The sequence below is a fragment of the Scardinius erythrophthalmus genome, assembly GCF_964197995.2.
Source record: "Scardinius erythrophthalmus genome assembly, chromosome: 24".
Lineage (NCBI taxonomy): Eukaryota > Metazoa > Chordata > Actinopteri > Cypriniformes > Leuciscidae > Scardinius > Scardinius erythrophthalmus.
The window spans coordinates 8273465-8289180 of NC_138244.1; the positions used below are offsets into that span (position 1 = coordinate 8273465).

The 15716-nt window shown below is 36.9% G+C and overlaps 3 protein-coding genes and 1 long non-coding RNA gene across 6 annotated transcripts; 1 reads left to right on the plus strand and 3 right to left on the minus strand.

The window, feature by feature from the left end:
• Positions 1-220: 220 nt before the first annotated feature.
• On the minus strand, positions 221-2619 carry arpp19b (cAMP-regulated phosphoprotein 19b). The gene is made up of 3 exons (XM_081356233.1): positions 2338-2619; positions 1769-1891; positions 221-1287 (listed from the first exon to the last, which is right to left on the minus strand). The coding sequence occupies exons 1-3, from the start codon at positions 2374-2376 to the stop codon at positions 1117-1119; spliced, it is 333 nt and encodes a 110-aa protein (XP_081212359.1). The 5' UTR covers positions 2377-2619; the 3' UTR covers positions 221-1116.
• A 1404-nt stretch (positions 2620-4023) lies between these two features.
• On the minus strand, positions 4024-6502 carry LOC308684342. 3 transcript variants are annotated; one of them, XR_014029353.1, is made up of 5 exons: positions 6437-6502; positions 6110-6165; positions 5686-5726; positions 5148-5258; positions 4024-4599 (listed from the first exon to the last, which is right to left on the minus strand). It is a non-coding gene; the product is annotated as an uncharacterized lncRNA (long non-coding RNA). The 3 variants fall into 3 exon arrangements; XR_014029354.1 differs by having other exon boundaries at positions 5686-5766; XR_014029355.1 differs by lacking the exon at positions 6437-6502 and having other exon boundaries at positions 6110-6246.
• Positions 6503-9102: 2600 nt separating this feature from the next.
• On the minus strand, positions 9103-10948 carry bet1l (Bet1 golgi vesicular membrane trafficking protein-like). Its single transcript, XM_081355587.1, has 4 exons — positions 10206-10948; positions 9881-9966; positions 9746-9802; positions 9103-9659 (listed from the first exon to the last, which is right to left on the minus strand). Exons 1-4 carry the CDS (start codon positions 10225-10227, stop codon positions 9492-9494), a joined length of 333 nt encoding a protein of 110 aa, XP_081211713.1. The 5' UTR covers positions 10228-10948; the 3' UTR covers positions 9103-9491.
• On the plus strand, positions 10397-15509 carry kcnj11l (potassium inwardly rectifying channel subfamily J member 11, like). The gene is made up of 6 exons (XM_081355586.1): positions 10397-10614; positions 11696-11886; positions 11981-12217; positions 12322-12591; positions 12811-13018; positions 13978-15509. The coding sequence occupies exons 2-6, from the start codon at positions 11728-11730 to the stop codon at positions 14403-14405; spliced, it is 1302 nt and encodes a 433-aa protein (XP_081211712.1). The 5' UTR covers positions 10397-10614; positions 11696-11727; the 3' UTR covers positions 14406-15509.
• The last annotated feature ends 207 nt before the right edge of the window (positions 15510-15716 follow it).

Consider the following 15716-nt stretch of genomic DNA (forward strand, 5'->3'; position numbering starts at 1 on the left):
GAAGCTATTTGTTCATCATCTTGGCTTTGGCAATATAATCGTTCGAACAAAAAAAATATTAAAAAAGTGTCGTAAAAACAGTGCCGCCTTGTGGCGATTATGAGTTACTGCACTCATAATCCAACGTTAGCTGGTTCTTTGTATTTCTTGAAAATTCTGTCCGAAACCAGATCAAGCTTAATAAAGCATTTGCTAACTATAAATTACCTTAACATATGGACCAAATTAAAAAGGAAAGACCAGAGTGCATTAGTTTTAATAATCACTTTACATTTATTCATCAGGGTTTGACTAGACCTAGTTAAACAAGCCACTTTACGAAGAGTGCACTTCATCTAAAGTTATTGCTAAATGACAGCACAATGCTTGTGGCTAGTTTAAATTTATCTAGGTATATTTTATTTGAATTTAACAGCAATTCTACTACCGTTAAAAGACAAGAAATACAGCAGAGTTCAAAAACAACTACTTGGTCACAAATCACATGTCCAAAACTATTTTATTTACAAAACAAATGGCACAGTTGTGACAGTAAACTTTTGTACAGCTCAGATAAATCATTTCAGTTGTTCTGGCAACACAACCTAGACGAGACAGTTAAGAGGAACACGCTCTTCAATGTGGGTGAAGGACCGTTTTAGGGCCATTTTCATCATCAACAATGAGGGCAAACCGCAAATCTCATGAACAAACTTTAAGAGCGTTTAGATTTCTTTTCAACTCAACCGTCTAACGTCTACGAGGCCTTTTTCTTCAAACAGGCACAGTTTTGGCAGAAGAGGTGGATGTGATTATTTCAAGTCAAGTCCATATCTGTTCACACAGGTCTTTTTTCAAGACATGCACAAAAATAGTGATTGAAAAGATGGAAAAACAGTGTAAAACCCTAAAATAACGCCGATCCGACTCAATCGGTCAGATTACCATGTTTAAACCTTGGCATTCAAGCAATGCATTTAACTGTACGGTTAAATCCAAGTACATTGGTAGCAGCAATCTACAGATTTCCTTGTCAAAATATTATATTGAGAGCGTTTCTACGGCCAAAGACAAAAAGAGTAAGAAAAGAGCAAAAGAAAGAGAAAACAATGAACACAGAGATGGAAAGAGCAGGCGTCAGACGGCGAGTTTGCTGGCCACCAGAGACTGTTTCCGCTGGGGAAGGTCCTGAGGAGTGGGAATGTGGTCTCCGGTGACCTCGGTCTTCTCCGCCGCTGCAGTCGGGAGCTGCTTGTTCTTCATCTTGGCTTTGGCCATGTTATAGTCACCCGAGTCAAAGTATTTTTGCTGCGAGGAAAAAACAAAGTCTGTTATTTGCAATCAATAGGTTGAAGTTCATCCCAAAAATGTTCTCGTTTACTCTCCCTCATGACTTTCGTTCATCTTCGGAACACAAATGAAGATCTTTTTAATGAGATTTCTGTCCCTCCATTGACAGCTACGCAACTACCACTTTGATGCTTCAAAAAGTTCATTTTTAGTCCAAATTTTATGAAGAAAATTTACAAACCGATCAAGTCACTTCAGAAAATTTGGACTAAACCTCTCAATTACTGTGGATTAGTTTTACGATCTCTTTATGAAGCATCAAAGTGGTAGTTGCGTAGCTGTCAATGGAGGGACAGAAATCTCTTTAAAAAGATCTTCATTTGCGTTCCGAAGATGAACGAAAGTCTTACGGGTTTGTAACGAGATGAAGGCGAGTCATTGATGATATAATTCCTATTTTTGGGTGAACTATCCCTTAAAATTCGTTTCGAATCCGTACCCCCTTTTGTAGTCTTTTTCGCAGCATATCCGACCCGCCAGGCCTAGTCCCGAGATGAGGGTATCGGGCCTTCAGTTTGACCTCCTCAGCTTTTTCTGGACTTACAACAGTGTCCTGCATCTCCTACATTAGATGTGAGAACAAAATCACTTCAAACTAAATTTCATGAACCACAGGAAACATTTTACTGATTAAAACTGCATTGAACAGCCGCATAAACAGAAAAACAGCACTAGTTAGTCAATTTGACAACTTATTTGCATCCCTAAAAAGTCATGTTTACCGCTTATATACACATATATCCTAATATATATTATATAAATAATACAATAATATAAATTCAAAATAATTATTCTTGTAACAATTCTATAAACACATAATACACGGTTTAAAATACTAGTAAAACCAAAGTTGTTTTATATGGTCCAGTAGCTCTGACTTTAATACACCCGATAGATTTACTTCTATATTATAATTATTTCAGCAATGAGGCTTTCATTAGTGAATCAGCGCGATCACACTGTCGGATGCGCTCCGGCCTCTTACGAAACGTGTTTGAATGAGCGAACCTGCTGCTCCTCTGAGCTCGCCTCCGCTTCACCGGACATCTGGACAAACTAAATGCAAAAAAAACAAAAGAAAACAAAACACAAAAAAACGGAACACTCGGCTTTGCTTCGCCCTCGGAGAGCCGTCAGGAGATATTGTGAACTGGCCGTCTGCTGCTGCTACCGCTGTCTTGAAAATCCTAAATGTTCTCCTTCGCGAGAGACGGAGCGCGACTCACACAGTCACTGAGCGCCGCGCCGCCGCCTCGCGGACTGGAGGAGGACAGCGGCATTTGTGTTTTCATTTCTTGAAATAATACTCATAATATAAAAGTTATTCGTACGTTTACTTTAAAAGTAATTAAATATTTCACAGCACAAAGACTCATGTACCGCAACCTGAAGGTGGAAAGTTTTAGAATTATGCTAAAAGGAGTTGCTTGAAAATATGAACTATCAATCACATTGCAGAAGGTTTGTCGTCAGAGGTGGACAGTAACTAAGTACACTTACTTGAGTACTGTACTTAAGTAGACATTTTGAGTATCTGTACTTTACTTGAGTATTATTTTTTTCTGGAAACTTTTTACTTTAACTTCACTACATTTGAAAGACAAATATCGTACTTTTTACTCCATTTCATTTCTGTCAAGATCCTTGAGAAGAAAGTAGTAATGTCAGTTAGGGGATGATTTTGGATGGAAATGAAATTAGGATTGACGTCAGCATCCGACGTCGGACAGACGTTGGATTTTGGTTGGAAATGAAAGTCGGGTTGACGTCAGAACCCGACTGATGTTGGTTTCTGACGTCAATCCGATTTCCATTTTCAACGACAACCCAGCTAACAATTTAACGTTCTGGGAACGTTCTGGGAACGTTAGTTTTTGGTTCCCAGAACGTTCCCAAGAACGTTCCCTATTGGTTAGCCAGGAAAGTTTTCTTTACGTTAATAGAACGTTCCCTATAGGTTAGGGGAACGTTCCCGGAACGTTGCCGAAAGGTTCCCAGAACGTTCCCGCAAGGTTCTCGTAACGTTCCCGGAAGGTTAGGGGAACGTTCCCGGAACGTTGCCGAAAGGTTCCCAGAACGTTCCCGGAAGGTTCTCGGAACGTTCTCCTAACGTCTACACATCCTGATATGCCTGTACACAAATTATAGGTCTACAAACATATTCTACATTGTTTATTGTTCAAACACTTAAGAATCCTATGAATATATTATTACAATAAATTGAATTTACAGAAACTATCATTAATAAGTAAATCAATCAGTTTGTATTAAATAAATAAATCAGCACACAATCCATGTTTTTGTTGATTCATTGTTTAATTATCAACCTAAAATAAGTCATTAAAAACAGCGTTAGCAAAATGTATTCAGGAACAGTAATTTACATTTAATATTTCAAACATGAAAATATTTCAATAAATAAAACTGCACAAACATTTTAATTAAAACTATCTTTTGCAAACTGTAGCCTATAACTTTGGCTAAAAAGTTGAAAAAGTATTTATTTATATACAATATACATGAATGTGCCAATCTTCACACCGCTCAAAACATTTAAACTCCCAACACCATCTGCAAATTTAACAAGAAAATAAAAAGACAATGTGTTACATGGACACACAATCCCATGCCAAAATTCAAGCCCTGTAATGGCATTAATATTCATCCGGAGCAAATGAAAAGAGTGAGGTGGGATTGTGTGTCACAAGCTGTAGGAGATATGAGAGCACGAGCGCTGCTGGTATCATGTATTTATTCAGATATTTCAGCATCAATGTGTATAGAAAAATTTATATATTTCAAAACACTACATTGCATTTATTTATATTGCACTATTTATTATTTCAGACTACAAATCAAAAAAGGAATGTTTTATATAGGGGTAAGGATACCCATTAAGCCTCTCTCTCTGAAGTCAAATAAAAAACAGAGAAAATAATATTTAAGTCTAGTGAACTCTGACCTGCGAATTCGCTCTACCTTTTATGTATAAGTCTCACCTCCAATGAAGAATTTGAAAACCTGTAACTGCTGTGTTGTTTATGAGAAATAAAGTGAAAAAAAGTTTGAAACTGCTATCAATTTTTTTTTTTTAATCTCTGTGACTTTACACCTACAAATTCCACTGTCACAGGTGCTCAGTTTTGCTATAATGAAACCCTCACAGAACATGGTAATAATCAGCCATCCATGCAAAAGCAAAGGTCGGTGTAGTTTACAGGTGCATCTGTCCAGGCCAACGTCTGATGCCTTGATGCCTTCCGCTGGAACCTGAAATAAAAAAAATAGTACAGTTCAAAATCTATCATACATACATCTCATCTGGTATCACAAATTATCATTCCAGGTTCACTTTAAGATATGCTCAATATTAGTGCTGCACGATATTGAAAAATTTAGAGTTTATTTAGAGATATCAGCCGTATGGTTTAGTGCATGCGCTAACGGCTCCAGGTTTGTATCTGGTAAATTACCCCACTAATAATGCCCAGAATGGTACCAAACTACTACAGTAGTACAAATAGGTTCTGTACTCATTAAACGAGGCATTGGAAAGTTTGTAAGTACATCAGGAGTTTATTTAAATAACACTTGCCTGACGGCGAATGCTACTGCTGATGTTGACGTCACTTTATGAGTACAGAACCTATTTGTACTACTCATTTTCCCCAACATAGAGCAGACCGGCACACAACAAAAACTGCTGTTCGGATGTTCCCTTTTCTGATATTTTAGCCTTTGTGACATTTTAATTAAAACAGAAGTAAGAATTTTAGTGTAATAAGCAAAAATTAACAGTAAACTCAGAGATCACCTACCGCTGCAGATGTGTACGGAAGTGAAAAGCGGAAATGCTTAGACCTCTTTCCGGTTCAACCGCTGGGCGCTCCGCATAACCCCTATTGGGGGGATTTTGTAGAGGAGTGAACCTGCATAGAAAATTACAATAGATAACAAGCATAGATAAATACAATAGAAGAAAAACACAGTTGAAATAAGCAGTGCATTATGTTTTTCAGTTAAATCTAACTTATCAGGTACAGAAATTGATTTATCAAAATGTAAAATAAGTCTTCAGTGTAAAAATAAAATAACTATAAAATTAATGTATCTTTGCTAAAGCTACAAGTCATTTTCTCTTTTGATGTTTGATCACCATTGGCGACACAAACAGCTGCGGGTACGTTAGGCTGCTGTCCCTTTAAGACGAATGCGCAGAACTAATATAAATGACACGCATCCGTTTTCTTTCTGTTTAAAACACAAGACAAGAGGAAACTCGCCATTTTGACTTCATTTTGCGTGCACGTGTCTGTAAAAAAAAAGTGAAAGAGAACTTAATTCGGCTAAACTCACCTTCTTCATCTACTGACTGTGGATGGCATCAAGGTCTTGTCCTGAAGAATACAGGGCCAAACAATAGGGATTTTATCTCATCTGGTAACAAGAGCAAAGCCATAACTTTAAGAACTCTACTGATATATTTACCCCCTGATATTGCATTGGGGATATCAATTCAAACATTTTTAAAGGCTAAGAGTATGAGCCACAGCTGCCCAAGATATCTAGGGGTTGCAAATTAGTCATGGCTATAAACCTGTATGCATGGCATCTACTTTGTATTTTTTATAAAGCAATGTTCTATGCATTTGTCCCTGTCAAATAAACATTAAATAAATAAATCTGTGAAAAATAACTGCCTAAAGTTGTCGACCCCCTGAACCGCATTTAAAAGTACAAAGAATTTCAGTATTGATCAATAAAAAAAATACATAAATACCTTTGAGTTGGACAGTATGGTGTCAGTCTCATTGGCCAACATAATTCAAAACAGACCTAAAGAAATAAAATAAAATATAGTAATCATCAGGATATCATGTTATCATAATAGTTAAATGAATTATTATAACTATGACCATTATAATATTGTATTAGTCGCCTATTATTTAGCTGATTATTTAGCTTACAGGCTTCTCAAGGACAATCTCACTGAAAAAACTTGGGGTTAATGATTTTAAAATGTGAGACTTATTTCAAAAGCATAAATCTTACAGACCCCAAACCTTTGAACAGCAGTGCACTGTATGTTTGAGGTGGTTTTGCTTACTAGTCATATGGTTCATAGAGATTTTCTTGGACAGGGAGTGCAGCAGGCCATCACAGCATGATGATCTAGGAACATAACATGCTGTTTGTCACAGAGCCAAAAATATTACATGTGATAGGTTTATTACAAGGAACCAAGCTAGAACAGAGGTGAAATGCAGAAAAGATAAATACAAATCTTAAGATAATATATTGTGAAATAAATGCATATGGAATTATCATCATGATTAAACAATAACTCACCCCTTGTTGTAGAGTTTTATTTTTTCTCTCGCTATTCTGAAATCACATTTTAGCAATATTGGTAAGTGACGTCACTGATTAAGTTAACAATACAGTGCATTATTTTAGGTTAGCCTAAATAAATTAGCTTACTTCCCATTGACAAATTACCAGCAAAACTATCAAAAACTGTTATCTACACTAAATATGTGTTTAAAAACCCAAACTTTAATAAATAAGACCTCAACTTAACGTAACTTAGGCCTAACGTTGTCTTTTGAAAACGGTTAGCTAGCGTAGATGCTAACGGACTTTTTCAAAGACATAAAACCATTTTTTTTAAATAAATATTTAACAGAAGCGTGTCAATTACACGTAAGAAATGTGTCAGGGGCGTTTGTGTGTATTATTTGTGAGATTTTGTTGTCTAAACTTACCTGAAAGCAGTGAAACCAACAGCGAGAGACGGGAGTTTTGTTGTTTGTCAGTTGTCGATGACGTTTCCATCTGCTCTCGCGCAGCGCACGTGCTCCAGTGTTTGATCACGCGCATGCGCATTAAAACACTTCAAAGTCACGCAGCATTTAACATATAGAATTAAAATATATAACATAATTTAAAATGTCATTAATAAAAAGTTATTGCGAATAGATCTGAACGTTGTTGGTTGTCTTATAACCTTAGGGGACCGTACTGACGACTTGTCAGTTGAATCTGCCTGTTAATAGTAAGTGATATTAAAATAATAACCTGCAGAGAACGTTCTCAGAACGTTCTCTTTAGGTTATAAAAATAAAACCTAAAACCTGCAAGGAAACGTTCTGGGAAGGTTCTCTTTAGGTTATAAAAATTAAACCTAAAGATAACCTACAGGGAACGTTCTGGGAAGGTTCTCTTTAGGTTATAAAAATTAAACCTAAAAATAACCTACAGGGAACGTTCTGGGAAGGTTCTCTTTAGGTTATAAAAATTAAACCTAAAAATAACCTACAGGGAACGTTCTGGGAAGGTTCTCTTTAGGTTATAAAAAATAAACCTAAAAATAACCCACAGGGAACGTTCTGGGAAGGTTCTCTTTAGGTTATAAAAATAAAACCTAAAAATAACCTGCAGGAAACGTTCTGGGAAGGTTCTCTTTAGGTTATAAAAATTAAACCTAAAAATAACCTGCAGGGAACGTTCTGGGAAGGTTCTCTTTAGGTTATAAAAATTAAACCAAAAAATAACCTGCAGGGAACGTTCTGGGAAGGTTCTCTTTAGGTTATTAAATAACAACCTGCAGGGAACGTTCCCAGAACGTTCTCTTTAGGTTATAAATTTAGACCTAAAAATAACCTACAGGGAACGTTCTGGGAACGTTCCCTTAATGTTATAAACATAGATCCTAAAAATAACCTACAGGGAACGTTCCCAGAACGTTCTTGTTTGGTTCCCAAAAAAATAACCAAATGGGAACCAAAAGGGAACGTTAGGGGAACGTTCTGTGTTTGCTGGGAATACAACGTCTGTCCAACGTTGGAGATTAACGTCAATCTGACGTTGGATTCTGACATCAACCTGATTTTCATTTGGGTTGGGTTTGGTCTTCTAAATGCGAATTTGTCATTGTTTTGGAGCACACTAGCTTATAGATAACAGTAAGGCTAACATATTAATACTAAAAGCCAAAAAAAAACTTTATAGGGCACTATTTGTGGGAACAGCCATTTGGGTGTCCGAAACCATTGTGGACGTTATTGAGTGACTTATTCAATCTCACATTCAATCCCACTACTGGAACTGTGCTCTAGAAATAAATGTGCTATTGATATGAGGGTAGGTATAGATTCAGAGGCATAAGGTAAGGTAAGTATTACATACAACAATGCAACAATAATAAAACAATGCATTGACATTTACTTTTGATACTTAAGTACTTTTACTTAAGTAAAAATAGGTCTTTACAACTTTTACTTGTAAGTAATATTTGACTATAGTATCTGTACTTTCACTCAAGTAAGGAAGTTGTGTACTTTGTCCACCTCAGTATTTAGTAAAGTGCGTACAACAGGTTTTCCATCAAATATTTGATCATGCTGAAAATGTAGGGGCCTTAAAAATTCATGTATCAAATTAGATATGAACGGTAGGTTTTTATAAGGTTAAAATGCTCAATCAAAATCCCTCTGACCTCTGTGAGGGACCTGTATCTGTCTTTCCCAAGACAAATTGAAGCTGTATTGGTGGCAAAAAGAGGCCCTACACCATACTAATAGTTTACTGTGGTCTAAAACCAGGTGTTTCAGTTTCATTGTCCAACCCCTGAAGATTCTTCAAATATTTGCGGATTTCAACAAATAAATGTTATGTCAAAACTGATTTTGAGGGTCAGATATACCCAATAATTGTAAACGGACATCATGCAAGGACTTAATCTAACCTGGATAAAGAAAAAAACACAATGGAGGCATTAAAACATTTTAATTTCATAATTTTAGAAACAACTGTTAGTTCAATTTTCTTACATATTCTACAATGATAAAAATATAAATCATGGAATTTGAAAAAAAAAATATGTTTTTAATTAATCTGAAATGAAACAACAAATATTGGTCCGTGGCATGTTTCTTCCGATTATGAATAAAAATATACACTGAATAGACCACTTTTGAGAGTGTAAACAGAGTTAAATGTGATAAATCACCCTCAAACTGCAGTCATTCTTTTTAATATTAATGGAAAGACATCCGCTGTACAGTTCACTGAAATCTCCTCATAATAGGATCAAACAGACAATCCAAAATAAATTCTCATAGAACTGAGAAACCTGTCCTAAAACATTAGCAAACGACCCATTAGTTCTGGATCCGCGTCACTAGATAGTACAGCAGGAAGAAGACCACAACCAGGCCGATGGACACGTAACACAGGATTTTTCTGTTGTCTCGGCCGGATCGTACCATTGTGGAAAACCTCTTCACGCTTCCAGTCAACAGGCCAGTTGCACTGAGAAAGTTAGAGTCCTGAGTAAACAAGGATGTAAAACATGATGAGTTACACCCATGTGCCAACACTGCAAATACAACATCAACACTGATAACACACACACCATGCCATCCAAGTAGGAATTCTGTTCCTCAGCCTCTTTGTCAATGTCGTATGCCAGCTGTGGACGAGACCAAAGACATTTAAATGACAGCTTATTTTAAAATCATATACAGTGTTTATATAAAAGCTAACTTACAGACTTGAGTCTAGAGACTTTACTGGCCAGATTGTCTGCCATCAGCTTGTTTTCAGCGTCCAGCATGTCATCCACAGCACCATGTCCTGTCAGTTCAACAAAATTCACTATTATTAAATCATTTTGACATTAGTTACACCAGTATGACTTTATATCTGACCACTTTCAGATTCAAGTTTACCTGTACTGACAACAGCAACAATAAATGTTGGTTTTAGACCAGAAAAGCGTCATAAAATTCTAATATTTCGTGTATAGACTAATAAAATAGTCGAAATGAAAATAACTGTATATTCAAAGAAAATTGCTGCTACGTGTCACTTACCTCGATTCCACGGATCAGCCATTTTTAAAGCGCTAATAAGCTAACAACCACCAAAAACACTCTAAAACACGCCGCACACTCACAAAAACTGTTCGTTTTAACTGTAAATGACGTCTAAAATGAATACCAAGAAATAGGAGTTCAGTAAAATTGTTGACAACTGTTAAAACAGCGCACAGCTCTCGACGTTCAGCGTTCAGCGTTCACTGTAGCGAAGCAGCCGCGAGAGGATTGTGGGATATGTTTGTCCGCCAGTCATTCATTTTTCTATCATAAGGACTCTGTCTGATTGCATAATCTTCCTAGCCAGCCATCTGCTTGTGTTCGCTGTTTAAACATTTTGTTCGGGTAATTTTTTTTTTAAAACGACATCGAAATGAAATAAACAGCGCGTGTCACTGTTGTGCCGGTAAGCATCTTTAAAATAATAACCTTGATTATGCTATCATAACGACGAATCGCAAAATGCAAAACAATTGCATGATTAAATCCGATAATATTTGCTTGTCCAACTGCTCGTGTGCGGTTTGTAACGAAGATGCATTAAATTAAATAGCCTATATAATAACGTTACATAGGCTATCTATTGAAGACGATGTATTTCCAGATAGCCTACACAACATAAAGCAGGAAAAAAATAGATTTTTAAATATAATTAACTGTGATATTGTTGAGGTTTTAACAGTTTGTGATATTTCAGTGTTTGTGTTGAATGATTATAAACACCACTGTCCTTGGAATCCTCTTAAATGTACGATCTTTATATATTTATACAGAACACGCACTATAGTTTTAATATACATTTAAATTAGGAAAATATGCGTTTAATTGTAAAATATGCGTTTGATTGTAATTATTCCAAGCACAAACCTTTTTAAAATTCATGTAACGTTCCGGTTAAACTCACTTAAATGCTATTTTTAAATATATATTGTAAAATAACTATTTAAAATATATATTTGAACAAAATATAATATAATTTGTAGTGAAATTACATTATAGTGATTTTTGTATTGAATTATAAAATAATGTATAATAGAACCATTTTCACTAGTGTGATCTCTTTCATGTAATCTCTACACACACACACTAACACACACACACACACAATAAATAAATAAATAAATAAACGAATATATATACCAATATAAAATAAAAAATAATTTTGTAAATAAAAAAAATAATATAGAAACAGGATTATTGCGCATTTAAAACATATTCAGTGACATTTGTACTATTACATAACTCTCCTTGTTTCATTTATGCATGACTGACAAATTATACATCATGTTACATTTATTAGCCTAGTATTTAAATTCAAATTGATGAAAATGTTTATGCAATTAAATGACATTCACCTTAAATATAGGCCTAAATATTTTTTGAGTATGTGAAACCTTAAAAATGTTTTAAATAGTCAATCTATTATTGCCAATGTATATTTAAATTTCATTTTAATTTATATATCCGTTTGATTGCCCTTTTTGTAGTGTGGAGCACCAATCAGCCACAGATTATCATAATGTTGGCCCGTAAAGGCCTTATGCCTGATGGGTTCCTGTTGACACGACTCGCTGAGGACGCCACACAGCCCAGTCGCATCCGGCCAAAGTCACAGAGAGCGCGTTTCATCACCAAGAGCGGCTCGTGTAATGTTGCCCACAAGAATATACGAGAACAGGTGCAGATCAACTCTGGTCTAAGCGAATGTTCAAATATTGTTGTATAACATGTTATTACACAACAGATGAAATGACGACTTTATCGCTTCTCAGGGCCGGTTTCTCCAAGATGTGTTCACCACAATGGTGGATCTGAAATGGCAGCATTCCCTCCTCATCTTCACTTCAGCATTCCTCTGCTCTTGGATGCTCTTTGCCATGGTTTGGTGGCTCTTGGCGTTCGCTCACGGTGATCTGGAGCCTCGAGATCCCAACGATCCCGGACCTGTGCCGTGCGTCACTTCCATTCACTCCTTCACATCTGCTTTTCTCTTCTCCATTGAGGTTCAGGTAACTGACCCATAGCTGACCTTATCTAGAACAGTATCAGCGGAGCTTACTGCACCTAAATTGAGGTTAAAATGGTTAACGAAAACATATGTCTGTAATATCAGGTCACTATTGGTTTTGGAGGACGGATGGTGACAGAGGAGTGTCCGCTGGCCATCATAGTCCTCATCATCCAGAACATTCTAGGCCTGATCATCAACGCCATCATGCTGGGCTGTGTGTTCATGAAGACGGCTCAAGCCAACCGGCGAGCAGAAACCCTCATCTTCTCGCGAAACGCTGTCATCGCCCCGCGCAACGGCAGACCGACGCTCATGTTCCGCGTCGGGGATCTGAGGAAGAGCATGATCATCTCGGCCACCATTCAGCTGCAGGTGACAAACATCTTCTAAAAATAAAGGTTCTTTATTGATTTCCATGAAAAACCTTTAACATCTATGAAACATTTCCATTGGACAGAAGGTTCTTTATAGTGGAAACAGTACTTTAGGTTATTGAAATGTAAAAGTTCTTTGGGGAACCCAAAATGGTTCTTCTATGGCATCATTTCTGTCCAGAACATCTCGAGTTGAATTCCACCTTTTGTCGCTCAGGTGATTCGGCGGACAGTGACAGCGGAGGGGGAGGTGATTCCTGTTTGTCAGCTCGATATCCAGGTGGAAAACCCTCTCAGGAGCAACGGCATATTCCTCGTCTCTCCGCTTATAATCAGTCACACTATTGACAGAGGAAGTCCGCTGTACGAGGTCTCGGCACAGTCGCTGGCTACCGAAGACCTGGAGATCATTGTCATTTTGGAAGGTGAATGGAGTGCATTTCTCTTTGTTGTAATCTTTTTGATTCACAACCTATTGAGGTTACCATTTTGATGAATCATAGAAGCTAAGGTTATTTCTAAAGGAACCCCTATTCCAAACTCATTGCATTGCATTGAATTTGATGACAAATAAACACAAGCTGGCTGAAGCAAGGACAAAGCTTATTTTTTCATTCAATACTAGAAAGTATTGATACAAATATTTGAATATAATTAAATTTGGACAGTTTTACCCCATATTTAACCCATTTTTTCTAAAATAGCTTAAAAAAACACACATATAAAATATAGCCACAAATAGATTTTAGTAGTAGTTTTTGATATATGGTATATTATAAAACTTGAAACCTTTACAACCCACCTGAATTAATTATGAAAATGCAATTATAGATATCAAAACACTAGACTGTGCTGAGAAAGTTTCAAATGATAGTTAGCCCATTAACTCTGGCAGCCCTAAAATAGCTAAAAGCTAAAATAAAAACGAAATAAACTGAAACTAGAAAATGCAGAAAAAACTAAAAGGAGCCATAAAAGAGAGGAAACTAACACTAATCTGAAACTACACTAAATTGAAAAGACAAAAAATATTTGAATATAATTAAAAATTGGCAGTTTTACCCATATTTATAATTGTTTTTAAAAGCTTTTTAGCGTATTGCACCATTAGCTTAGCAACATGCTAATGTCAAATCAATTTCAAGGCAGTCGTTAATGAAATGAAAACTGAATGAAAACATTTTCATAATCAACATTAACTTTGGCGGCCCTAAAATGCTAAAACTAAACTAAAAAACTAAAACTAGAAAAATCTGAAAAAAAAAACAAACTAAAATGAGCAATGAAAGAGAGAAGACAAACTGAAAATAAAATGAAAACTATCTTTTAAGGTTGCTGCCTATATAGCTCGCTAGTTTTTGAGCCAATGTGTCTGTTCTTCCAGGTGTTGTGGAGACCACCGGCATCACAATGCAGGCCCGCACATCCTACACCCCGGAGGAGATCTTGTGGGGTCGGCGTTTCGTCTCCATCATGACGGAGGAGGATGGCCGCTACTCGGTCGACTACTCCAAATTTGGGAACACTGTTCCCGTCCGGATGCCGGCCCTCAGTGCCAAGGAGCTGGACCAGACCAGGGGTGTTCAGGACAGCGGACCCCATGAGGGTAAACCTCAGGGCTGGGGGCTGGTGAGGGCGGGACGGGGCGGGTACAGGAGGGGGGGCGGCAGGGCCTGCGACGATGCGGCAGCCAAGCCGTGGTACGTAACGGCGGAGAAAGAGGACGAGAAGAAGGGTCAAAAGAAAACGGTGAAACTCGAGGAGATAGGCAGAGAGATTGAAGAAGAGACAATAGAGGACATGAGCGATTAGAGAACAACGAAAACTTTTTTTGTTTTGTTTTTAGACATGGAAGTAGAAGTGATCTAGCAGTTACTGGTGACACTAGTTCAGTTAATAGTCAAACAAACAGGTCTCAAATAGGTTTTATACTACATATGTTTTGTAAACTGTCAAAACATGGACAACTGCGAATGTCTTGTAGATTTTGTCCTGTACTGCCAGCAATATAATCAATTTTAGGATTGTTTTGACTGAAAAATGTAATAGTCAAGGCATGGAGTCTGGTTAGGGTAGACGCCATACATAGTTTGATGAGAATAAAAAGGGAGGCTGTGGGGCATAGAAGTACAGTAAATAGTCAATTCAAAACTTCCAGGTTGTGAAAATAAACATTACCAAAGACCTTAATTCACACAGAATGCTTTTTTGTGCTCCAATGTGCTACTATGTAAACATGCACTGAACTGATGTTACGGTTGTGTGTACAGCATTTTTAACCGCAAAAACGCATGACGTAGGCCAGTAAAATGGAAAAACGCATTTTGTAAAACTTGAACTACTTTTAACTTCACGCTGCGAGTGCAAATGCATCCATCTAGCGCATGTTTACATAGAAAAACAATGGAAAAGCAGCGCAGTGAAATACAAAAACGCATTTGTGTGGCTCAAATGGATTGACAGACTCTTGTTCTATACTCCACTGCTTTGTTTTCATTCATATCAAATTAAATACGGCATCTACCCTGACTAAAACAATATTGCTGCTGCTGTTGAAGCAAACATGAGGCAGCTGTATATGTTTGTATATTGGGTTTTTATACCATAAACCCTTTTTTAAAAAACATGCCAGTTCAGTCCTTTGCCTTTTTGTGTTCTCATCTTGTTTTATGAGATGTGATCGTGTTTACGTGACTTTTTTTGTTTTTACTGTGACTGTAAATGTTGACATATTGTGTGGCCTTGTGCAATTGTGTGTGAACTAGAGGACCTGATTGAACACATCATGTTTGTGTCTCCCTAAGCTATTTTAATGACCATTAGAGAATACATTCCGTGTTGATTTAACTGTTTACAGAACAGCGGGTTAATTTATTTGATGTATTTCATGTAATTAATAAAGCAATGACGTTTTATATATCTGACTGAAGGAGTTTTCTTTACTTTGGGAAAACGTGCGTGTTATATCACAGGATTAGGGATCAACAGCTGGGCAGAGTTTACTTTTAGAGACTTTGCAGCGATTGTTATTCTGAGGGAAGCTGGTCCATCTGCGTTCAGATGGTGGAGATTTTAAAATCAGCTGTTACAAATCCACTCAGCAGTCTAGCATACATATATTCC